Here is a 27,105-nt window from a genome sequence, read left to right on the forward strand (position 1 = left end):
CCCTTCCCAGGCTCAGTTTCTTTTGGTTTAGGTTCTTTACTGATGATCATCTTCCATCACAACCCTAAATACAAGCTCTCGTACCCTAACAGCTTTTGCTGATTGCATATAGCTTCACAGCCTCTTCAGCTCTGGTTGTACCAGCAATCTTTCTAAAATAGGCTGGATTAGATTCTTTCGAAGAATGACTTAAATATCTTAAATGACTTCCTACCTACAAAATGTCCAAATTTTGTCGGCATGGCAGCCACAATCTGGCTGCCCTAAGCTCCTTTCCCAATTTCATCTCCTGGTATATCTTGCCATTCCCTGGCTTTTGCTTTTACTTTGATGCAGTTCTCTCATCGTGGAATGTGGACAGTCTTACCTCCTACTGTCCACATTCCTCTCTTCTCTGTCTTATTCATCCTTCATGGTTGAGCTCAATTGTCCCTTTTCTTTGTGAAGTCCTCTCAATTCAGTGGTGAATACTACTAAAGTATTAATTTTGTGTTTCAAGAGCTGGCTATACGTTAATTCCCCAACACTTCCGCAAACTTCTTGGTGAATTCTTTTTGACATACTAATGCTGCCTAGCAAAATACCCCACACATAGCAAACAATAAAAAACCAACTAGTGAGTAAACTGAAGGAACAGATGCTAATCCTGGGGGAAAACATTGATGCCTTCCAAAAAGCCTTTGAGGACAAAAATAAAAGCATCTCCAAATCCAGACTGCCTGATGGTGCAGACCTTATAGTAGGGCACATAAACTATGCCCTGTGGCACCCAGTTCTTTCAGAGTGTTTGAATGAGGGGGTAGGGGCAAGTATAGGGTACCAAGATGGCCCCTGGCAAGAAATTTCTGGCTTTGTCTGTTGAATGTTATTATACTGTAGTCTGTTCTTAGTAGCTATCCCCGCCCTCCCTGAACTCAGAGTAATATGATTTCTAGAGGCCTTGAGCCAAGAATCACAAATGTAACAGCAACTCAATCTGAATTGAGTTGCTCAAAGCAACACACATTGAAGTATGTGCAGCAGAAGGAAGAAGGGAAAGTGTCAGCTTCCATAACAGTTCAGGGGAAAATGGATGGAGGGAGCTCAGAAGGAAAGGGAGGCATTTCAGAGATGATGCCATGCAACCTCACACCCAGCAAAACATTGTGATGAAAGGCTGGTGTAAAGAAACCCACTTGCGCTCTCCTCCTGCTTTCAATGTTAGGATAACTGTCAGGGAACAGAGATGATGGTGTGAAGAATGACAAGGAGCATAGCTGGGGTGGATGGAGGAATGGGAGTACAGCAAAGGGGTGGACTGACAATCAGGGACACTGCCCCCGCACAGGTCTGACTTTAGAATAGGTACTACCATCTCTTCGTAGTGAATAAAGACATCAGGGAGAGCTAATAGAAATCCACAAAATAAGAAAAATCTTAGAGAACAAAGCCTTACTTCAAGGTAAACAACTCACTATAACAGCCATAAAAGATGAGGTGTATAAATGGTTATAAAGAAGGGATGGCTATGAGAGGCTACCGGATGAATTCAGTTGTGGTTGGCAGTGACTCAGATTAATTCCTTTCTGTAGAAGGTCTGGTGGTCAGCAGGAAATTACAGAGATGATTGGTTTGGTTTAAGCAGACGAGAATCTGAACTTGAGGTTAACAGCTAGGTCCCAGGGTGCACAGGCCACCAGGTCTGAGCTGTAAACTGGCAGGATGACTGGAGCCTTTAGAGGTGATGGATCAAGCTGAGATGGTCCCTCTCCCCTGTCCAGATCCGGGCTATAGCCCGCACCCCAAAGCAGCAGGCTGTTTAACTACATCTGTGTAGGAGGTATGAAGACATAAAATGACTTCCGAGGTTAGGTTTTTGAATAACTAGAATTAACAGAAATGTATTTTGCCATAATACCTGTTGACTAAAATACCAAACATAAAACTTATGTGGTCAGAGGGATCTGAGAGCATTGTGGATAGTTCTCGTCCAGTCATTTACTTTTCTACAGGTATTTTGGTCACTTTTTTACCTTTTAGAATCCCTCTAACATTTTGTAGCAGGGAAAACTAAAGTTGCTCTTGAAAAATTTGTCCTACGATTATTTCCCACAGATTAAGAATAATATTTCAAGCCTGAGCTTGCAGCTTGAACCTCCCAGCTTTCTCAGTCTGCACCCACCCTCGTTGCTGGTTGTATAGAGTGTGAAGCAGCTGCCGCCAGGCCCTGGCTCCACGCAGTGCAGCAGGAAGTGGTAATGATCCTGAGGCTGCAATGAACTCACCTGCTCCTCCTGCTAATGAACTCCTTTGGCAGGCAATATCTGAATTTGTTTTTATAAGAAGGAAAGGCTATTGTTGCTTAGGCCAAAAGTAAATAAGATGTTACTGCTCTTCCATGACCAATATTGAACACAATGTCATGATAAAAATAAAAGTTTAGCTCCATTCCACCACGGGGGCCTGTAAATACACGATCCACAGTCTGACATTCCACAGTAAGCTCCTCAAACTCCCGGTGATACAAAGGAACTTCCTCCTTCTCTTCCCTCATGACAAGAACATCAAGGTAGGAGGGAGCCGCAAGGACTTCAGCCGCTCAAAGATGACAATCTTCCAGTTACTTGCTAGTGCTATCAAGAGCACTTTGTGACGGGCACACGGTATATTTAGTTCCCCAAATACTTACTGAATGAATGCTTGCCATACACCTGAGGGCAGCTAGATTTTTTAATGTTATAGCATCATGTATTTTTACCTTTAGTTTTCAAAGGCTAAAAACAAAACAAAAACAAAAATGAATCAAGAGCTTCTCCGCTGGCACTGGAAATTCTGCACTGATACCAGCAACTCCCTAGTCCCGAAGGAAATAAAACCGCCAAGATTTTTAGAGAATCTGTATTCACACAAAGCACACAATTTAATTTTTACACTCACCGCTCCTCCACAAAATATCAGGTGGTGGGACTACTAATCCTAAAAGCAGGCCACTTCTGAATTCGGATTCCTGGACCTGGAAGGGAGCTAACAGAACTGCCCGTCAATTCTCTGACCATACAAGCAAGACAACTGAGGCCTAAGGAGGTACAGCGGCTAGCAGAGTTCAGACTGACAGAAGTATATGCCTCAGGAAAACATATGTATTATCCTTCAAGCCCACCGGTGAGTGGTTAGGGAATCAAACTCTACTGTCTCCAGATACACAAGTTCTCCATGAAGAAAAGAGGAAGTCTCCCCCGCCTCAGAGGAAGTTTTACAAAAATCTGGTCTTGCTAGCTAACAGACCTCTTGGAGTTGTCATAGCACTCACTGTTGATCATCATTCTTTTGAAGGTAACAGTCAGTCATGATTTTGTGAAAGTCAACAACTGAGAGGTCAGATAACACAGGTAAAAGTAGACAAGTGAAGTGTGGTCAGTGGAATCTATAGGGCTGAAACACATGCTGCTAACACCTGCCACTCCAAATTAATCTCCTTACACACAGCAGGAGCTGGAACCAGGCATGTACACGGGGTGTAACAATCCAGTTTCAGACAGTTATCTGTACACAAACCAGCAGAAATGTTGGCTTTCCAATGATTCTATTATGTATTTACAGATGTCACTAACATACCAATGTCTTGATTTCTAACGTACTATGTCTAGACACTTCTGAAATGCTGGCTGCTTTCCTGCTTAAAGCACTCTTCCCTTGCTGAGGTAATTTGAATTTTTCTCTGTGGAATCCTGTGCCTATAAGAACCTCCCATGATATAGGTGTTAGATCTTCTCTGAACAAGCGAGGGAAGGGAGTAAACAGTGAAGGAATATGGCAGGAGAGCAGAGGACAGGGCTATGTAAGATAAAAGTGGGAACAGAGACTTACCTCCCACACCCAATGGACCTCCACTGGTCCGATTGGCCCCCATACATTACATTTCAGGAGCCAAGAGTCATCTCCCCTGTAAAAATGTTTCTGAAACACCAGTGGAACGGTGATGTAGCATCCCACCCAAAGAACAAGCCAATGGTGACTACAGTGATGCTACTGTATTGTGTAATTAAAATTTGCTAAGAGTTGAACCTTCAAAAAAGGTAAATATGTTAGATGAGGAATATGTTAATTAACTCAATGAGGGCAATTTTCCACAATATATACATACTAGAGGCCCAGTGTATGAATTCGTGCATGCGTGGGGTCCCTTGGCCTGGCCAGCGATCGGGACCATCTTGCCCAGTCCCTATTGAGGTAATTGGGGCTGGCCGGCCGGGAGGGGGGTAGGGGCCACAGGAGGTTAGCCGGCTGTGGGAGGTTGGCTGTGGGAGCGCACTGACCACCAGGGGGCAGCTCCTGCATTGAGCATCTGCCCCCTGGTGGTCAGTGCAGGTCATAGCAACTGGTTGACCAGTCATTTGGTTGTAACGGTCACTTAGACTTTTATATATATAGATTACAAATCATCACATTGTATACTTTAAACTTCTTAATTTTTATTTGTCAATTATACCTCAACAGAGCTGAAAAAACACACAACAACAAACAAAAAACAAGCCAGTTAGCCATCTGAGTGACGTGCTTAGACAAAGAACAGTCCTGAGGCAAGGGGATCGATGGCATGGCCTCTACAAAGCTTTTCCAGTCCAAAGACATGTTGAGGTAGGACAAGGCCTGAGAAAGTGTGGAGTGTTAAAAACAAAGAAACAGATTTCCCAGTGAGGCAGAATTTTAATATGATTGTCTAAGTTGATTTGGTAATATCTCTTACAAAGCTATTAACTGATATGAATAGAGACATTCAAATTAAGGGCCTGTCATTACCAGAATGGAGAAAAACTTTCCCTCTTTGCCAAAGGGATCCATCAGAACAGCAGCAGGGCTCTGGGAATTGCAGACACAGCCACGCTGGCCAGCCAGCCCAGTGTATTTGGTTTGGCTCTCAGAAATAAAAAGTGTCAAAAGGGAGAGGATGGAAAAAAACAAAACAACCCAAACTAAAAGGAAACGTAATGCTGAAATTGTCAGGGTGGTAAGAACAAGGCTCTGTTACAGCTGAAATTTAAGTGCTAAACCAGCACGAAGTCTAATCCATGTCTAGCTAACCTCTCTGGCCAAGCAGGAAGAGAGAAGGAAGTTTCCTCCACCACAGCGGCCCGTGCTCAATGCACTCTATGTCCAGACATAGCACACCGTGTCTGATTCTAGGGCCAGTGTGACGGGAGACTGAAAAGGCTTCCACGGGTAACTATGGATCTTGCTTGATTTTTCCTTCTTTTAGTGGCGACCTGATACATTCCCTGGGTGCTGTCTCCTGGCTCCCTGGTGAGATGACGGAATGACCTGTTAGTGTGGTCAAGCTCCTGGCCCAGTAATTCAGAAAGACCATGGAAGGGGTGCTATTACTGACCAAGGCTCTGGGGTCATATGGGCTGTTCTGAGGGGTGTCCTGGGTACAAATGACTGCCTCATGGAGAACCATGTGATTAAGGGCAAGCACCATGCAATGATATGGCAAGTTGTGTCTGATATGTCTGATATAGAGGAGGCTGGGGATGGGCTGGGGGTCTGGAGTTACATGTTACTAATTTTGGATTGCTAAAAGGAAAAAAGTATGCGATGTGATTTGTAAACTCTTGGGGAAGATTGAGGTTGAAAGAAAAATACTCCTACAGCCCCCTGAGCTCAGAGAACTTTATAGTTAGGTGAAGAAGGGTGAGAATGTGACTCCAGGGACATTTCCAGTCCAGTTTGGCTCAATGAAAGCTTAAGTCTCATCACACTTGTGAGCACAGTTCCCCCAGAAACTGTGGCAAATGTGTGGGCAAAGCCTTGGCATTCCCGGACTCAAGTGGCTCAAACAGCTTTGTTTCCACATGGAAGAAAACAGCCACACACGAGAAGGAAAAGCCACACTAAAGCAAATACTGCTGGGAAGTTTCACCAAGCTCATTGAAAAGGAGGAAGATCCCCAGATCTTTTCTATTTTTCTTTCCAAGGAAGCAGCTGGAGAGGGAGTGGACTCAACCTCAGAATCAGCCAAGTGGGAAAGCGAGCTCTACATGGGCAAGAAAAGATGGAGAAGTCTGGGGTTATCCCACTGTACACCCCCCCGGAGGCGGATCCAAATAAACAGCCCTAGCAACTCCTGCAGGTGGCTTTGTCCAATGGTCCCTTGCCCATGGGACGACTGCCTGTGGGCTGCACTATACCAGATAGGGCTTAAGAGGTTCAACTGACAGTGCAGGGAGCAAGAGAGATGCTGGCAAAGCCAAAGCCCTGAAGGAGGTAAGAAACTTCTTAACACATTTTAAGGTACCTACTAGTCACTTTTCTCCCCCAAAGAAAATCAGTGATGGGTCAGCACACAAAGCCTGGACCAAACAAGCATCTTTATCTGCCAGTATCTATCACTAAACCACGCTCTGCTTGAGCCAGAAGGGCAGGGCTCTTCAGCATCCTGCGACGGTGTAACACTTGTGCAGGAGAGCAGTTATTACTCGAGCTTCCTCTGCCAGGCTACTAGGATTTTCTTCTGAGGCATCTGCAAGGCGAAGTAGTAGGACAAGGTTGGAAATGGAAAGACCTGTCCAGTCTCAATTCCGCCACTTGGCTTTATCATTTTGGGCAAGTCATTCCAGCGCTCTGGCCTCAGCTTAGACTAGATGATCTCTAAATTCTTTTCAGGTTTAATAATCTTTGAATAAACAGAGCTCATAGGAATGAGCTCTATTAAATAACATTTGAGCAGTGACTGCCAGCTGAGCACCAGCAGGCTATTTCTAGATGGAGCTTTCAGCTCTCCAGGCTTCTCAATGCCCCTTCTCTGGGTCTTACCTCAGGAAACCAGAGAAAACTCAGCACTGTACCTCTTCCATGATGCCCTACCCTCCTGCTGGTTGCATCCTGACACTACCTGTGGTAAAGTTACTTTTAGGAATATGTATTTATTGACTCAGGTTTAGGTTTAAAGCCTTACAAAGTTGATGTGATTTCCCATAGATTTTAAAGGTGTCAAACAACTGAGAGTCAGAGAACTGAGGGCACTGATGCCTCACCAGGCCCAGGACACTGAGGAGCAGATTAAGCTGGGTTTTAATCTGGCAGTTTTGTCCCTTTTTGCATTCTTCTTCTCCCCCTCCCCACCCCCTCACCCCCCAAACCACCCGCACCCCGCACCCTCCAGTTGCTCACTGATCTTATTCTAGTGTTCAGGTTCCCTAGGCACACTAAGGTGACAGTGACAATGTGCTGTACTCACTCTGCAAAGGGCAAATGCCTTAAAGAAATGCTTGGTTCAAAGGAATAAAGTGAACCAGTGAAATTCAGGCATTTAGGCAGGAGCTTTATCAAATATCTCATACTCCTTTTACACCACTACCACATCATGCTGTTTGTTAAGCTGGCAATAAAATATTAGTGCCTGAGGTTTGGCTTAGGGTTTACATTAGAAAAAGGTAATTTTTTTTAGTCTGATAACATTAAAACCATTATTTATCTTTAACAAGAACCCCATGAAAAATGCCATCAATCAAACCTGATCTTCAGGGCTACTAAGCATCACTGCAATTTACAGCAAGACCTGCCTGTCATCTGCAGTGTCAAAATGAAAGGCTCCCTCCACCGGGACAGCACACGCTGGGTAGGGCATTTTCTTTGTGCTCAGGTGGTCTTTTGTATAAAGAGGTAGACAAAGCGGCAAGATAGCATTTATATGGTGTAGAAGAACACCACAATCTTATCTCCAGGAAAGCCCTGATTTCATTCAATCACTAACCACTTTTAAGAAAGGTCTAGTTACTAAGTTCTTTTCATATAGTATTTGGGACTGAAGTCACCAGCAGGCCCCACGACTCCCCTAGGGAGTAAACTGTAATTAGTGGGTGTGAGTAACAGATTCTGCAGTTGTTCCTCATCCCCCACCTTTTAATCTTAGGGGCTCAGGATTTAATTGGAATGCCATTTCCAGAGTTTGATTGGAAGTCAGTTGTTTGAGACCTTGAAACAATCACCTAAGTAGTAGTTAGGATCCCAAGTAGGCCCCATGAGACGATTCATCCATAATGTTAGTTATGGGTTGAATCATGCCCCTTCCCCCAACTCATACGTTGACGCGCTAACCCCCATAACTTTGGAATGTGACTGTTTGGAGAGGTGATTTAAAGAGATGATTAAGTTAAGATGAGGCTATTGAGTGGGTTCTATTCCGATCTAACTGATGTCCTTGTATAGAAGAGGAAACGTGGACACAACAGAGACACCAGGGATGCATGTGCAAGGAGGAAAGGCCACGTGAGGACATAGTGAGAAGGTAGCCATCTGCAAGCCAAGGAGAAGAGACCTCAGGAAAAACCTTGATCTTGGCTTTCAGAACTGTAAGAAAATAAATTTCTGTTGTTAAGCCAGCCAGCCTGTGGTACTTTGTCATGGCAGCTCTGAAAATGAATATAATATTGTCATAGAACCTACCACCATTCATAACATTTTATCTACTAGAAGATGCTTCTGAGTTCTAACATCAGAAATACTAGTACATCTTCACTTCTCCAGTGTGTCCTGGTTCCATCTCTCCTACAGAGCCCTGGCAGGGGTTCCGGAGAAGCCTCACTTCTATGGCAGAGACCCCACAGCAGGATGTTCCTACAATAGGTGTGCAGGAGGACCTCTTAGAGTCTCGGGATAATTAATAGCAACAAGAGTTAGAATAGCAGCCAGGGGCTGCTGTGGAGGGCTGGGTGAAGTAGCAGGGACCCTCTGGACTAGTGAACAATTCAGGAAGGAAAGTGGTGGCAGTATTTCCCCTCACTCTTGGGGCAAGCAGGGCTTTCAGTTATGAGGCACAGGGGAGAGTGGGAAGAGTGGTACTCACTTTGTGCAGGTAAACTGAAGGCTGCTTCTATTTTAGGATACCCTTTTGATTTCACACCTGGGAAGTCATGCCCCACGGGGAGAGGCGTGTGGTCCCACACCTTTTGCTTTTTTAAGTTTACACAGGTTTCCCTCAGGAATCACTACAGGCACTATTAGAACAGGAGACTGGTGTTCTTCAGGGGTGCTGCTCAGAAACATGGTTGCGAGCCCCCAGCATGCACCATAGTAGAACCTGACTGTAAAAAACTTAAGTTACTTGTGTTTCTAGACTGTCTCACCAAACCTTTGTAAAGAATTAAATAGCTAAGGATAATTTATTTCTAATGCTCTGACTAGACTGGAATACTGTCAGTTCCAAAGTTTATGAGCTCCACTGGCTTTAAGTTTGCAGTTCCTACTCTGGTCATGCCTTTTGGCATTCGTAAGAATTAATTTTCTTCTTTGCTTAGTTGGGGGAGGATTATCTCTGGAAGTTGACACTGGAGAGGACAGACCCATGTTTAATGTACTGAACTGCAGTAATTGTTAAGACTCATTAAAATTAAGATGGTAACTAACTGCTCCTGCAGGAGCTCTAGGGTATCAGGAGTGCCAACCGTCTTTTCCCATGGGAGTACTTTAAACACAAAGGAAACATGCAAAGGGCAGCAAAAAATACAAAATACAAAATACATTGAGATCTACAAAGCTCTGTAATTAAAAAATATTTCAGCCCTGGCTGGTTTTGCTCAGTGGATAGAGCATCGGCCTGCGGACCCAAAGGTCCCGGGTTCGATTCTGGTCAAGGGCATGTACCTTGGTTGCGGGCACATCCCCAGTGGGGGGGGTGCAGGAGGTGGCTGATTGATGTTTCTCTCTCATCGATGTTTCTGACTCTCTCTCCCTCTCCCTTCCTCTCTGTAAAAAAATCAATGAAATATATTTTTAAAAATTTCATATTCATATTTTAGGACTCTAAAGAGTCCAGTGCAAGACCAACCTAATAAGAACTAGACTAAAAAACAGTTCTTGCAATCATTGCTGCAAAGTCAAGGACACATGAGACCTGAATTCAGAGTAGGTGTTTTACGCTCAACTTTATTTAGTCCCAGCAAGTGGGGGGTAGATACCAGTAATGAGGACCAAGGGCTGCCCTGGTCAAGAAGTGGAGGGAAAGACTGTAGACAAAACAGAAACAGAAGAATGCTCCTTCTCTGAGACAAGTTAAGGAGGGAAATGGTGGGAGGATCTTTAATATCAAAGGTTTGGTCTAGCCCAGTGGTCGGCAAACTCATTAGTCAACCGAGCCAAATATCAACAGTACAACGATTGAAATTTCTTTTGAGAGCCCAATTTTTTAAACTTAAACTTCTCATGCCACTTCTTCAAAATAGACTCGCCCAGGCCATGGTATTTTGTGGAAGAGCCACACTCAAGGGGCCAAAGAGCCGCATGTGGCTCGCAAGCCGCAGTTTGCCGACCACGGGTCTAGCCAAATCTCCTAATACCCTTTTTCTCTCTCCACAAACAAGAGTATTCTATATGTAGCGCAGAGCATGTAGTTTTGCCCCTATTTAAGTGTATCCTTTCCTGTGTACACACAGGCTGTTCTCTCATTGGGAGTTCATTGCAATTAATGCTTAATCCTGTGTAATTTCAACTATGTGAAAGCGTTCCGTATCTCCTCCATTTTCAACATCCTTATTTCCTCTTCCTTTATTCAATTTAGGTTTAGGGGATTTTATCAAGAGTAAGGTAGCAGCTTTGTGTCCTAGGCCCAACTGAGCACTCTGTCAGTCCCTGTTCTTTCTGTGGTATCTGCCCAGCTCCTCTGTATCTTCTTACTTCTTCTTTTTTTTGAACAAGCTTTTCTCTGCCAGATTTTCAATATGCAACTGGAAAGATATTCTGCTCTTTGCATAAAAGGTTAATGGCAGCTTTCAGAGGAAAGAGAAAGTGCCAGACTGTGTGAGAGTACAGAGGAGAGAGAAAAAAAATGCGGTTACTCCACAGGGTTTTTCTTATAAATTTGTTAAAACACTCTCTCTCTTTCAAGCCCAGGCCAGATACAGACACATTTATCTCCATGGTTCTGCAGTTTTTTTCTGCTGGATTGCTGGTCTTGCCTCTCTCAGCATCTCACACTCTGCTGTTCTTAGTTTTTTTGACAAGAGTTCAACATCAGAGCTGAGGAAACAAGTTCAAACATTACAAAAAGAAGAAAACCAGATCAGAAACATTCAGGCTGGGAACCAGAACAAAGTTTGTTGCTCTACAAAGAACCATTCTTCTTTTTTCGTTCTTTCTTATTTTCTCTCCCTGTTCCCCTTATCCCTTGCCCCCCAACAGCTCATAAGTCCACTTGGCTCACTTGTGTGGTACAACAATCTGTACAAATGCATTCAAGAGAGAAGAATGGAATGTCATGCTGTGACCCAGGATTGATGCATTCCCTGAGGAGGGAGCTGACTTTCAGGTTCTGTGCCCAGTACTTCCCCAGCATCCACACCCTCCAGTTCACCACCTTGAAAAGAGAGGGGTACAAGCCAAAGAGTGATTGATCAAAATCGAGAAAACAAATGGAAGGAATCCAAGGAGAGGACAAAATCTGGGCCAAGTTTTGGAACAATACTTCCCTGAAAATTAAAAATGGGACTGAGTGCTGGGAAAGGGAGCTGGAATCCAAAGCTGCATGACCCACAGAGCAGGCTGGCTGATGCAAGTTCATTCTAGTGTGCCGGCCCCTGATGGGAGGCTGGCATTCATGGTGGAAAAAAAGAATTTGTATTCTCGGGAGAAATTCCATTTTTAGCAGAATCTGCCCATCAGTTGAACTGCTTCAGAAAGTTTAAAAGGAGACTGGTAGTGGGGTATAATTTTTTCTGTTTTTGTTTTAAATTATCACTGACATATAGCAAAATGCACAAATCTTTAAATGTACAACTTGATGAATTTTGATAAGTATTCTCTTAATATTCTTAAGCATCTCCTTTTTAAAGAATAGGATGAGAATCTGAACCTCAGATTTACTGATATAAATTTTAATAACTTTTAAACTTACTTTCAAAGTTCAAACTTATAGAAAAGTTGTAAGAATAATACAAAAAACTCTCATACCCTTCACCCAAATTGCTAACATTTTACTACCTTTGCCTTAATATTCATTTCTCTCTTGATACACAGATATAAATGTCTGTATGTATGCATATCTATCTATCTATCTATCTATCTATCTATCTACCTACCTAATCTGGATCTATATCTATATAATTCTCTCTATATATGCTCCCTAATTATTAAATTCAGGTTACATATTGTTTGGCAGGAATACCCACCTGTATTCTTCTCAGTGCATATTATGAGGAAGCATACAATGTTGATTTGTCCTACTAAATTAGTCACTTGGTTTAGATCAGTGGTTCCCAACCTTTTCTTGGCCATGCCCCACCTAAACATCTCTAAAATCCTGATGCCTCCCCTGTGACATATAATTCTTATTATTCAAAAAGTGAACTCCTACTCATGTGGAGGAAGCCTAAAAGGCCATTAACTTGGTCTAAACAAACTTCCAAAGAACATGGCATCCATGAAAGAGAAAAATAAAAGAATGAAAGGACAGTTGAAGTACTGAGGAAGAAATCACTAAGAAATTGTTAAAAATAATAATAATATGAAGTGATATAAAAAATAACAAAGTTTTAAAACATACAACAGAGAACTGAAATGCATAAATATGTCACTATATATTTATACACTATATATGAGGCCCCTAGAACCATAAGAAATGCAAAGAATTCACTGTTAATAACTCATTCTCGAATTGCCCCCATTAAAAATCAAATTGCCCCCCCCCCCGGGGGGCAAGTGCCCTATGTTGGGAAACACTGGTTTAGATGGTGTATCCCAGGTTTTGTTAACATTAATCACTTGGTTTAGACGGTGTCTCCAGGTTTTTCCAATGTAAATTAACTAAAATAATTTTGTTCTAAATATTTTTTTTGTGTGTGAAGAGACTTTCAGACTGGAAATATACTGTTCCTCAAAAACTTTTACCCACTGGTTTTCATACTCATTGATGATTCTTGCCCAAATCAGTGATTACTATGATGGATGTCAAATAATGATTCTCTAATTCCATATTCCTTCTCCATTTACTGGCTGGCATTCTACTATTTCCTTTCCTCCCATTCACTTATTAATTCACTTCTTTATACCAGTATAGATTCACATATTTCTATTTTATTTCTATTCTATTTCAATGAGTTATAATCTGTTACTATCATTATGTATTTTGCTGCTCAAATCTTCAAGATTTTGTCATTAGGAACCCCTGTGTCCTTCTGACATATCCTCAACATTCTTGGAACACTTTCTTACTTTCTGGTATAATAAAATGTTCTGGATTTATGTTGAACTTTGCCACACAGCCCTGGATTTAGCCATGTCTCCTGGAGCCCCGATTCTTTTTGGTGGAAAAAGGCATCTAGAAATTAAGATTTGGGTGCTTAAGTGAGCTCCTTGTTACTGGTGTATATTATTGCTTCTAGGTCCTCTCAGCAGATAAGGCTAGGAAATATACGTGTATATATATGTGTAGATGAACACACACATACACACAGAGAGAAATCTAAATCAGTAAACTGACCAATCAATCAATAATCAATATATTAATCTATTAACAACCATGAACCCATATCAATACTTCCAATAACAATCCAACATCACAGGGCTTGCCTTTACTTTTTTTTCTTTTACCTTTCTATATTTATTATTCCCTTCTCCTATAGTGACAAATCTGGCCCCCATTATTCTCAATATATTTACTCATTTGCTCAACCTCTTTATATGTAACCACTCTCCCAACCATGTGTGCTGCCATCTTGGTTCTGGCCTACTAATTCCACCACACCAGCTGAATCCTCAGCCTTGGCCATGCCCAAAATGTTGGTGATGTGGGTTGAATCCTTGGGCCCTGCCCACTAAACACATCAGTTGTGCTGGCAGAATCCTTGGTCCCACTAAATATATAGGCTCCAATCCTTAGATTCAGCTCTAGGCGAAATAGTCAAGCTTTGCTGACCAAATCCTTAGCCTTTGTTCTGCTGGTCATTTTGGTTATATCAGCCGAATCCTTGGTCCTAGCCCCACTGACCATGACAGCTGATTCTTCAGCAATGATAAAGGGGGAAGAGGTAGACTGGTTGACTGTATTTAAGAGGAACAAATACCTACATTCTAATATTTGTCAGGGACTAAATCCTTAAGCCTACTTAACATATAAAAAATTTGATAAGATTACTAATATTTAAGGTATATTGCCTAAATACTTTCCAAAGAGTTTAAATTTAACCACGGAGGTACAAGATATGTACACTGAAAAAATTTTGGTGAAAGAAACTGAAGAAGATACAAACATATGGAAAGATATCCCATGTTCATGAACTGGAAGAATAATATTAAAATATTACCCAAAACCATCTACAGATTCAATGCAATTCCTATCAAAATTCCAATGGTATTTTTTATAGAAATAAAAAAAAATCCTAAAATTTGCATGGAGCTACAAAAGACCCCAAGTAGCCAAAGCAATCATTAGAAAAAAGAACAAAGCTTAAGAGATCATATTCCTGATTTTAAACTATACCACAAAGCTACAGTAATCAAAACACAATGATACTGACATAAAAATAGGTCCACAGACCAATGGAATAGAATTGAGAGCTCAGAAATAAACCCCTGCATATATGATCAACTAATATTTGAAAAAGGAGCCAAGAATACTCAATGGGGAAAGGATAGTCTCTTTAATAAATGATATTGGGAAAATTGGGAAAGAATGCAGAAGAACTAAAATTGACCTCAATCTTACACCAAACACAAAAATGAACTTAAGATGGATTAAAGACTTAAACATAAAACCCAAAAGTGTAAAATTCCTAGGGGAAACATAAGGAAAAGCTCCTTGACATCAGTCGTGGTGATGATTTCTGGATATGACACCAAAACAAAAATAAATAAACAAGACCACATGAAACTAAAAAGGGAGAAAAACAATCCAATTAAAAATGGGCAGAGGACCTGAATAGACACTTTTCTAAAGGGGACATATAGATGGCCAAGAGACATATGAAAAAATGCTCATATGAAGTCACTAATCATCAGAGAGATGCAAATTAAAACGACAATGAGGTATTACCACCTCACACCTGCCAGAATGGCTACCATCAACAAATCAACAAATGACAAGAGCTAGCGAGGATGTGGAGAAAAGAGAACCTTAATGCACTGCTGGTGGGAATGCAGACTGGTGCAGTCACTGTGGAAAACAGTGTGGAGGCTCCTTCAAAAACTAAAAATATAACTGCCATTTGACCCAGATATCCCACTTCTAGGAATATATCCTAAGTATCCAGAAATACCAATCAGAAATAATATATGCACCCCTATGTTCATAGCAGCACTATTTACAATAGCTAAAATCTGGAAACAGCCCAAGTGCCCATTAGCAGATGAGTGGATAAATGAGCTGCAGTATTCCATTTATACAATGGAATACTATGCAACTGTAAAAAAAGAAGGATCTGTTACCCTTTGAGACAGCATGGAGGGACCTGGAGATTATTATGCTAAGCAAAATAAGCCAGTCAGAGATAGACAAGTATCTCATGATCTCACTTACATGTGGAATCTAATAAACAAAATAAACTGATGAATAAAATAGATCCAGAGGCATAGAAACATGGAACAGACTGACGAGTCTCAGAGGGAAAGGGGGGGTGGGTGGGAAGAGATTCATCAAAGAACTTATATGCATACCAAAGGCCCGGTGCATGAAATTTGTGCATGGGGGTGGGGTGGGGTGGTCCCTCAGCCTGGCCTGTACCTCTCCAATCTGGGACCCCTTGGACATCCCTCTCGCAATCCATGACCACTGGCTCCTAACCAGTCACCTGCCTGCCTAATGCCCCTAACTGCCCTCCCCTGCCAGCCTGGTCGCCCCCAACTGCCCTCCCCTGCCGGCCAGGTCGCCCCTAACTGCCCTCCTCTGCCGGCCTGGTCGCCCCCAACTGCCCTCCCCTGCTGGCCTGTTCTCACCTCCAACTGCCCTCCCCTGCCAGCCTGGTCACCACCAACTGCCCTCCCCTGCAGGCCTGATTGCCCTAACCCCCTGCCAGCCTGATCTTGCCCCTAACTGCTCTCCCCTGCTGGCCTGATTGCCCCTAACTGCCTCTGCCTCGGCCCCCACCACCATGGCTTTGTCCGGAAGGAAGTCGGACATCCGGAAGATGGCTGGTCGACCTGGTCTAATTAGCATATTACCCCTTTATTAGTATAGATAGATTATATAGGATAGGATTGCTTAAATGGGGAGGGGGAGCCTTTTTCAGCAGGAGGAGATGCTTTTTAAAAAAATTTCTTTATTGATTAAGGTATTACATATGTGTCCTCATCCCTCCATTAACTCCCCCAACCTCCCCCCCCCCCCACTCATGCCCTCACCCCCCTGGTGTTCATGTCCATTGGTTAGGCTTATATGCATGCATACAAGTCCTTTGGTTGATCTCTCCTCCTTACCCCCACCCTCCCCTACCTTTCCTCTGAGGTTTGACAGTCTGATCGATGCTTCTCTGTCTTTGGATCTGTAGGAGGAGATGCTCTTGGCAGACAAAAATACATAACCCCTATATATGGACTGATAGCCAGCCATATGCACTATACTGCCAAACCGGTTATTAAAAAATTGAACCACTCTCTTACACCTTATACCAAACAGTTGTTGCCCTTAAAACCCCTCCTCAGCCCCCACCTTATGCTGGAGGCAAATTTCAGCAGGTCATAATTATGTAAGAAGTTCATCAGAAGGCTGATAGACATTTTCAGCAGGGCTGAAAATGTGCATATTATTACCTGCTGCTGAACAAGCTGTAGGCATTTCCCCTAACCTGATAATCTTTTCCTGTTTATCAAACCTTACCTTTGATATGTATATCTGCTTTCCTAAAGGACCAATGTGCTTTCCAGTAAATAAAAAGCCATGGATCTGGAGATTTGGGGAGCTTAGTCACTAGAGCTAAGTTTCTGTCTGGCTCCCCCAAAATGCCTTCCAAATTTATAATTCTTGTCTAGTTATTCATTTATGCGCAGCCCTTCTCCAGATTCCTGAACCTTTGCAGCGAAAAGACTGTGGCACCTTAGGTTCTGCCTTCACAGTTCACCCAGATTAGGTCGGTTTCTATGCCAGTCAGTATCAAAAGCTCTGCCTCCTAGGCAGCCATTGGCTCCTCACAGTTCACCCAGATTTAGTTCTGATGGGTCGGTTTCTATGCCAGTCAGCGTCAAAAGCTCCACCTCCTAGGCAGCCATTGGCTCCTCACAGTTCACCCAGATTTAGTTCTGATGGGTCGGTTTCTATGCCAGTCAGCGTCAAAAGCTCCGCCTCCTAGGCAGCCATTGGCTCCTCTGGGAAATCCAGAACGGCCCCACATTCATGTCGGCGCCAGCCCTCCAGTCATGCCCCCAGTTCGCTACCGGGTGTATCTCTGGCCACTCTGAGAAGTGGCACCTCAGGTCTGTGCTGGTAGCAATTTTGAATTCTCATCCCTGACCTAACCTTCTTAGAGTGCGAGCCCCATGAAGGCAAGCATTTATCTTGTTCATTCTTAGTTCACTCATAGACTTTACCTGTGTCTATGCATCTATGCTAGCACCACATGGTGACGGGTCGAACGGTTATTTCGGTCATCGTGGTCACTGCCTTTTTATATATATAGATATGCATTACCCATGACACAGATAATAGGGCGGTGAAGGCCTGGGGTGGAGCGGGAACCAGGTGGAGGGGGGCAATAGGGGAAAAATAGGGGGACATCTGTAATATTCTCAACAACAAAGATAAATTAAAAAACAATTAACAAAATGAAAAGGCAACCTATAGAATAGAAGAAAATATTTGAAAATTATATATCTAATAAGTGGTTAATATCTAAAATATATAAAGAATTCATCTAAACTCAATACTGAAAAACAATCTGATTAGAATATGTGCAGAGGAACTGAATAGACAGTTTTCCAAAGAAGACATACAGATGGCGAACAGGTACATGAAAAGGTGCTTGACATCATTAATCATCAGGGAAATGCAAATCAAAATCACACTGAGATACTAGTTCATACTTTTCATACTTGTTAGAATGGCTATTGTCAAGAAGACAAGAAAATAACAAGTGTTGAGGAAGAGAAAAGGAAACCTTTGCTTGTACATTATTGATGAGAATGTAAATTGGTACAGCCAGTATAGAGGTTCTTCAAAAAATTAAAAAAAGAACTACCATATGATCCAGCAATCCCACTTCTGGGTATTTATCCAAAGAAACTGAAATCAGGATGTGGTAAAGATACCTGCACTCCCATGTTCATTGCAGCATTATTCACAATAGCTAAGATATGGAAACAACCTAAGTGTCTGTCAATGATGAACAGATAAAGATGATGTGGTATAGATATACAGAGTGGAATATTATTCAGTCATGAGAAAGAATAAAATCCTATTCTTTGTGACAACTTGGATGAACACTGAGGGTATTATACTAAGTGCAATAAGAAGACTGATAATGTATAATATTGACTTATATGTGAAAAAAAAAAAAAAAAGCCTAACTCAGAAAAACAGAGTGTACTCTACACTGTGGTTACCAGGAGCTGGGGTGTTGAGGAAATAGAGAAATACTAGTGGCCCGGTGCACGAAAGTCATGCACATTAAAAGGGAATTAATTAGAGGAAATCCTACCTAATAATAGACAAATATGCAAATTGACCGTACCTTCGCTATGCCCGCGATTGGCCAGGAGGCGCGGGGGGCGGGACTTGGGGTGGCCGATTGGGCCGGTGGGACGCTGAGCTCCGCCGTGCTGGAGGCTTCTGAAAGGCCTGGTGCACCAGCGATCAAAAGCAAAAGCGTGGGAGCTGGGTGCCTGTCCACTCAGGCACCAGGCCTTTCAGAAGCCTCCGCCGCGCCAGAGGCTTCTGAAAGGCCTGGTGCACCAGCGGACAGATACCCAGCTCCCCCGTGATCGAAAGCGGAAGTGTGTAGGGGACCCTACATGTGCATGATTCAATCATGCACTGGGCCTCTAGTATTTTAATATTGCTATTTGCCCTTTCTCTATAATAGAAGTGTCAGAGATGAAAGAAAATTAGTAAAATGTATATGACAATCTCCCTCCTGTCAGAGTCTGGGGTGTGCTGCAGGACCCAGAGTCAAGTCCCCACCCACCCACACGCACCTCGAAATCACGCGAGACCCAGACCAGGCCGGCCCCACCCCCCGTCAAGCCCCGCAGGGCGGGGGGCGCAGCCTCAGGTCCCCCGGCCCCGGTGCTGGGATGGGGGGCGCGGCCTCAGGTCTCCTGGCCCAGCCTCAGGTTCCCAGGCCCCGGCGTGAGGGCGCGAGGGCGTGATGACCATTTGCATATTAGCTCTTTATTATATAGGACTAGTAGCCCGGTGCATGAAATTCGTGCACATTGAAAGGGAATTAATTAGATGAAATATTTTAATATTGCTATTTGCCCTTTCTCTATAATAAAAGTGTGAGATGCAAATTAAAATGACAATGAGGTATCATCTCACACTTGTCAGAATGGCTATCATCAGCAAATTAACAAAGGACAAATGTTGGTGAGGATGTGGAGAAAAGGGAACCCTAATATACTGTTGGTGGGAATGCAGACTGGTGCAGCCACTGTGGAAAACAGTATGGAGTTTTTCCCCTACCCCCCAAAAAATTAAAAATGGAACTGCCATTTGACTCAGTGATCCCACTCCTAGGAATATATCCCAAGAATCCTCAAACACCAATCAGAAAGAATATATGCACCCTTATGTTCATAGCAGCACAATTTACAATAGCTAAGATTTGGAAACAGCCCAAGTGCCCATCAGCAGATAAGTGGATAAAAAAGCTGTGGTACATTTACACAATGGAATACTATGCAGCTGTAAAAAAGAAAGAACTCTTACCATTTGCAACAGCATGGATAGACCTGGAGACTATTATGATAAGTGAAATAAGCCAGTCAGAGAAAGACAAGTATCACATGATCTCACTCATATGTGGAATCTAATGAACAAAATAAACTGATGTACAAAATAGATCCAGAGACATAGACGCATGGAATAGACTGTGGAGTTGCAGAGGGAAGGCAGGGGAGTATGGGTGGGTGGGAGGCTATCAACCAAAGACCTTGTATGAACATAGGGTATGCATATGCACAGACAGTGAGGTGGTGAGGGCTGGGAGCAGAAGGCAGGGGTGGGCTAGAGGGGGTCATTTGGGGAGAAAGGGGACATATGTAATACTTTTAATAAAGATGTAAAAAAACAAACAAAAACCCCAAAACACAAATGAACAAAAAAAAAACCCTAAAAAATAAATAAAAATTTAAAAAAGTATTCCAAATGTGAGACTTGGCCCAAATTTATTTAGTTGTTGGAATTTTTTATTTCATTTTTCAATTATAGCTTGCATTCAATATTATTTTGTTTTAGTTTCAGATGTATAGCATAGTGGTTATATAATCATACTAGAGGCCCGGTGCACGAAATTCGTGCATGGGTGGGTGGGGGGGTCCCTCAGCCCAGCCTGCACCCTCTCTAATCTGGGACCCATTGAGGGATGTCCGACTGCCCGGTGGGATCGGGCCTAAATGGGCAGTTGGACATCACTCTCACAATCCAGGACTGCTGGCTCCCAACCGCTTGCCTGCCTGCCTACCTGATTGCCCCTAACCGCTTCTGCCTGCCAGCCTGATTGCCCCTAACTGCCCTCCCCTGCCAGCCTGGTCACTCCTAACTGCCCTCCCCTGCAGGCCTGGTTGCCCCTAACTGCCCTTCCCTGCCGGCCTGGGTCCCCCCCAACTGCTCTCCCCTGTTGGCCTGGTTGCCCCCAACTGCTCTCCCCTGCAGGCCTGGTTCCCCACAACTGCCCTCACCTGCAGGCCTGGTTGCCCACAACTGCCCTGCCCTGCTGGCCATCTTGGGGTGGCCATCTTGTGTCCACATGGGGGCGGCCATCTTGTGAGTTGGAGTGACAGTCAATTTGCATATTACCTCTTTATTATATAGGATACTTTACAAAGTGTTCCTTGAAATTTCCAGTACCCACCTGGCACCATACATAGTTATTGTAATGTTATTGACTATATTTCTCTTTTAAGAAGAAATTAAGATTTCTACAGCAACATGCTAAATTTGAGAGGTAGGGCTTATCTTTTCACATCAAATAAATAAGGTGGATAACTGACTGGGCTGTTAAATATATCTGTTATTAGGCAATATCACACCATGGGAAAGTAAGCACAGCTCTCAGATTCCAGTTTGCATTTCTCAACCTGTGAGTTGTCACTGCTACCTTTAACATCACACCATGGGGGATTTTGTTTTAAACACAATTTTCCTTCATGTATTATGAGTAACAAATAATGTTTAACAAACAGGAAGTATTTGGCTGAAAAACAGTGTACAGCTTCAAAATTCTGAGCAAGAGTTTTAGTAAATGTACAACACAATTTAGAAACAAAAGGAACTTAAAATTAATGTTTTAAAACCTGTTCTACTTCTTTTTCTATTTCTAAGTGTTCAGCTTTTCTTTCTTTCACTTTCCATGTCTGCTCTCTATCTCTATCCTCATCCTATTTTCTCTTTGTTTCTTTTATTCATTGTTTTTATCTCCTGACTAATCTTCTCATTTATTTATTGAACTAAAAAAAATCATAACATGACAAAAGAGAATTAGTGGAATTTTACAGGCAACAGTAAACAGAAAATGTAGCAGAGAGGGAGTAACTTAAACTAATTAATCTAATGGTTCTTTTCCTTCAAATAGTAATTCCTAGAATCTGTTGAAGAATTAACTACTGCTAAGAATCTTGAATATGAACACCAACTTCCTAAGGTAACTCCTATTGCATCAACCTAAGTAGCAGCTGAATTTTGATAGGATCTCATCAAAGTTCAAGTGACTGACCTGTTCCTGGGTCATCTTCTGCAGCTCATTCTCCCAAGTTGCCTGGTCATCATCCAAGTTGTAGGAAGCTGGTGGAGTGAGCCCACGAAGGATCTGGGGGTCTCGGTCATGGCAGAGGGCTGTCAGGTGTCCAATATACAATTTTAATTTGCTTCTATTTTGGTCAAGTTCTAAGAGAGGTTGGATGATCTAAGGTGAAAAAAAAAATGAGGAAAGTCAAGATCAGTCTGAAACGAGTCTTAAATATCTTTATGCCTCCCAAGTGAAAGAAAACTGACCAAATCATTATTGAAATCTTCAGGATCATAAAAAGAAACATTTCACATACCTACACATTTACAGTATCACACTCAACCACCATTCTGGGAGATGAGTAGGGGATGTTGGCTTAGTGCCGTGGTCGGCAAACTGCGGCTCGCGAGCCACATGCGGCTCTTTGGCCCCTTGAGTGTGGCTCTTCCACAAAATACCACGGCCTGGGCGAGTCTATTTTGAAGAAGTGGTGTTAGAAGAAGTTTAAGTTTAAAAAATTTGGCTCTCAAAAGAAATTTCAATTGTTGTACTGTTGATATTTGGCTCTGTTGACTAATGAGTTTGCCGACCACTGGCTTAGTGCATCAATACAAGACTAAGAGTTCCATACTTTGGCAGGGGATTAAGCACAGGACTGACTTGTTTTTATAGAGATGACATTGTTGATAAGGACTCTAGTTACCTCACAGTTTCTCTTCCATTTATTTATGAGTAGATTACAAAAAGCTGCTAGTGAAATCTGCTCATCTGAAAGCCTGGGCAACATACACTTCGTGTGTTCCTCCACCTCCTAGAATGGACAAAAATGTTGTCTCTGGAGAAAGTGCATGTTTTCCTTGGCCAAGAGATCTGATGAGTGAATTCATTACCAACCTGCCTCATCCTGGCTTAAGCTCCCCTCATTCTTTTACAGAGGCTATCTGATATTCTTTTTAAACAATGATTGATAAATCTTTATATAACACAAAATACCTGACTCATAGCCAAAGACTCTGAAATTCTCTTAGTTGTAACATTGGTTCTATGTTTTTCTTGAACAGCAGTCCTCTCTTCTTCTTTTACATTCCCTTTGCCCTGGATGAGTAAGTATCCCTTTGACGCCCTTTGGAAGCCATTAAATGACAGATGGCTTCTGCCCCAGAATTTCATTTAACAGCTCTCATGACAATACTCTGGTCAGGTACTTAGTAGTTGGTCAAAGCCTGGGGAGTTTAGGAAGAGTTGGGCCAGATCTCACATCTCAGAACACTGAAATATTAAAGCAGCATCTGCTTGATACACAGCAGCTGTGAAAGCTGCAAAACGCAGCCAAAATGCTGGCAATTCTCAAAATGTTCCCAGGACTTAAAAGGCAGAGGTATGCACCTGCTGCATGTCACTGGGCTGGCATTCTTCATCAACAGGACACCTCTGACCCACCTAATGAATAAGGAGCTCAGAAATCTTCAAGTCAATAGAAGCAAGGCCTGGTATTACTTTCAACAGTGACACTGATTTCCTCTGGCCTCCTCAGAGGAGTGCTCCTGCTGCTTTCCTTTCTAAGGGTTTGTAAACAATGTTATATAATTTTTATTATGAAATCAATACACATTTTACTCTGAAAAATACTGGGAGAAACTGTAAAAGAAATAATAAAAGAGCCTTTAGGTATTCCATCAAGAATACAACCTGAATGACTTCTGGTCAAGATGGCGGTGCAGGTAAACATGGTACTCACATCCTCCCACAACCACATCAAAATTGCAACTAAACTACAGAACAACCATCATTCAGAATTACCTGAAATCTGTCTGAATGAAAGTCCTACAATTAGGGAATAAAGAAGAGGCCACATGGAGACTGGTAGGAGGTGGGGAGATGCGGAATGCATTGGTCTCACACCCATGTATGCTGGATAAAAACCAGGAAGGGTATCTCGGCTGCAAAGGTCCCTGGAAGAGTGGACCACGCCAGGCCCCCCAGCACAGGGTTCCAGTGCCAGAAGAAAAGTCCCCATAGCTTCTGGCTATGAAAACCAGTGGGAATTGAGGCTGAGGGAAACAGAGGGCTGTTCTTAAAGGGACCACATATGGACTCACTCCCTCTGAGCTCCAGCATTGGGGCAGCAGCTTGAAAGGCACCAGAGACATACAAGGAGAACCTGAAGTGTCTGGTATCAAGGCGGGAGCTGGGGATATGGCCTTTTCCCAGAGAGAAGTGCTGGCAGAGGCCATTGTTCCTTTGATGAGATCTCCCCTCACAGAGCCAGCAAACAGGCACCATATCTGAGACTCCATCAACCTGGCCTATACTGTTTGCCCTGCCCTGGTGATTCCTTGAGGCCCTGCCCCACCCAGCTTTTTGGGCCCAACCAAGTTATTTCCAGTGGCTTTTCCATATGAATAGCCTATCTTGGCTCATCCTTCAGATTTTCCTGAAATCTCTCAAACAAACAGCACCTGGCCTCAGTGTGTCCTGTAACTCTCACTAAGTGGCCCAAGGCCTGGCACTAGCAGTCTGCCTTGGTTCACAGCTTGGCCTCGCCTGGGCACCTCCAAGCCAAGCATAAGCATCATCCATCTGTAGATCACTTTGTAGCTCATGTCAGGTGGCCCTGGGCAGAACGCAGGTGGCGAATGACCTTGGCCTGCACCTCCAGGAAGGTCCCAGAGCCAGCACACCCAGTGGACAGCTTCAGACCACGTTGAAGCACCACCCAACCACCTCCACAAGCAACACACTCAAAGGGTGGACTCAGCAGGCACCAGAGCCCTGCTGAAGTAGGTTCTGCTCTGTGGGGTGGACCCATGAACAGCTGATCCTCTACCGTGGTCAGAAGTTGGTGGTTGGAGCCAGTCCTTGCAGCTGATTGGCCTGGGGGTAAATCCCTCCAACTGACATGTCAACAGCAATCAAGGCTCAACTACAAGAAGAGAGTGCACATAGCCCACACGGGTGTGCACCTCGAGGGCCCAGCTTGGGTGATCATGAAGGCTGTGCCAGTGGACCCTACAGAACACCTCTTACATAAGGCCACTCTAACAAGCCCGGGAGACATAGCAGCTCCACCAAATACATAAAAACAAACACAGGGAGGCTTCCAAATGAGGAGGCAAAGAATCATATCCCAAATGAAAAAACAGAACATTGTTCAAAACACTGGTTATAAGGATGCACAAGGAACTCAGAACTTCAACAGCATAAAGAAGAGACATGGAAACCATAAAAATGAAGCAGTCAGAAATGAAGAATACACTAACTGAAATGAAGAATAATTTATAGGGAATCAACAGTAGAGTAGATGAAGCTGAGAATCAAATCAGTGATTTGGAATACAAGGAAGCAAAAAACACCCTATCAGAACGGCAAAAAGAAGAAAGAATAAAAGAAATGAGAATAGTGTAAGGAGCCTCTGGGTCAACTTCAAGTACACCAACATTTGCATCACAGGGGTGCCAGAAGGAGAAGAGAGAGAGCAAGAAATTGAAAGCCTATTTGAAAAATAATGACAGAAAACTTCCCTAATTTGTTGAAGGAAAGACATACAAGTGCAGGAAACCCAGATAGTCCCAAAGAAAATGGACCGAAAGAGGCCCACACCAAGATGCATCATAATTAAAATGCCAAAAGGTTAAAAACAAAGAGAGAATTTTAAAAGCAGCAAAATAAAAGCAGTTAGTTTCCTAAAAGGAAGTTCCCATAAGACTGTGAACTGGTTTCTTAACAGAAACTTTGCAGGTCAGAAGGAATTGGCAAGAAATATTCAAAGTGATGAAAGGCAAGGACCTACATCAAGATTACTCTACCCAGCAAAGCTATCCATTACAATAGAAGGACAGATAAAGAGCTTCCCAGACAAGAAAAAGAAAAGGAGTTTATCACCACTAAACCAGTATAATATGAAATGTTAAAGGATCTTCTTTAAGGAGAAAAAAAAGTCAAAATATGAACAATAAAATTGCAATAAATACATATCTATTAACAAATAAATCTAAAAAATAAAATAAATGAATAAGCAGAACAACAAAAAGAATACCACCTGAAACATTTTAGTAATTTTCTTCCAAGTTTTAAAATAACTTATATTAATCAATTTTTAATAGCATCAAACATCACATTTACTTAATATACTGTTTATTCATTTACTGTTATATTGTGAGTACTATCACAATGTTGCATTGTTACTGGAAATCATGATTTTTAATGATTGCTTTATAAATATACCACATTTCATTTGTTTCTAATACTATTTCCATGACAAAAGAGAGAATAACTAGGGTTTGGTGGCTAAAACAATCTTAAGCTTACAAAAGAGATCAGAATTCAGAGTTTAGTCCTATATAACATAATACAATATAGAAGTTAGAGTTTGGCTAGACCCGTGGTCGGCAAACTGCAGCTCGTGAGCCACATGTAGCTCTTTGGCCCTTGAGTGTGGCTCTTCCACAAAATACCACGGCCTGGGCGAGTCTATTTTGAAGAAGTGGCGTTAGAAGAAGTTTAAGTTTAAAAAATTTGGCTCTCAAAAGAAATTTCAATCATTGTACTATTGATATTTGGCTCGGTTGACTAATGAGTTTGCCGACCACTGGGCTAGACAAACCTGAGAAAGTGAATTCATTTAGCATTATTTTAATTTTAATTTTCTTTGTTAATCTTCACCCAAGGACATTTTTTCCATTGATTTTTAGAGAGAGTAGAAGGAAGGATGAGAGATAGAAAGAGAGAAACATCAATGTGAGAGAGAGACATCCTTTGGCTGCTTCCTGCATGTAGCCTGACCGGGGTCAGGGATAGAGCCTGCAACCAAGGTATATGCCCTTGACTGGAAACAAATCCCGTGACCCTTCAGTCCATAGGCTGACGCTCTAATCACTGAGCCAAACTAGCTAGGGCAGCATTATTTTTATTTCTTTTCTTTTTTAACTTTTATTTATTTTATTTTAAAATATATTTTTATTGATTTCAGAGAGTAAGGGAGAGTGAGAGTGATATAGAAACATCAATGATGAGAGAGAATCATTGATCGGCTGCCCCCTGCATGCCCCCTACTGGGGATCAAGCGCACAACCCAGGCATGTGCCACTGACTAGAATCAAACCCTGGACCCTTCAGTCTGCAGGCTGATGCTCTATCTACTGAGCCAAACCAGCTAGGGCTTGACTTTTATTTCTTAATCTCTCTCTAACACACACAACTCTGTACGAATAAAGATTAAATACTTAGGTGCTGGTATGAAAGGCTCTTGGGCTCTATAAGAGAC

At 42.6% G+C, this 27,105-nt stretch overlaps 1 protein-coding gene across 1 annotated transcript in view; it reads right to left on the reverse strand.

Moving 5' to 3' along the window:
* Nucleotides 1–27,105, reverse strand: part of ERC1 (ELKS/RAB6-interacting/CAST family member 1) — a 534,404-nt gene that overhangs the window by 21,202 nt on the left and 486,097 nt on the right. Inside the window, exon 18 of the mRNA XM_054718763.1 lies at nucleotides 21,831–22,019. Within this exon, the coding sequence (XP_054574738.1) occupies nucleotides 21,831–22,019 (189 nt within the window). The remainder of the gene's footprint in view (nucleotides 1–21,830; nucleotides 22,020–27,105) is intronic.

Source organism: Eptesicus fuscus, chromosome 7, assembly GCF_027574615.1.
Source record: "Eptesicus fuscus isolate TK198812 chromosome 7, DD_ASM_mEF_20220401, whole genome shotgun sequence".
NCBI classification, from domain to species: domain Eukaryota; kingdom Metazoa; phylum Chordata; class Mammalia; order Chiroptera; family Vespertilionidae; genus Eptesicus; species Eptesicus fuscus.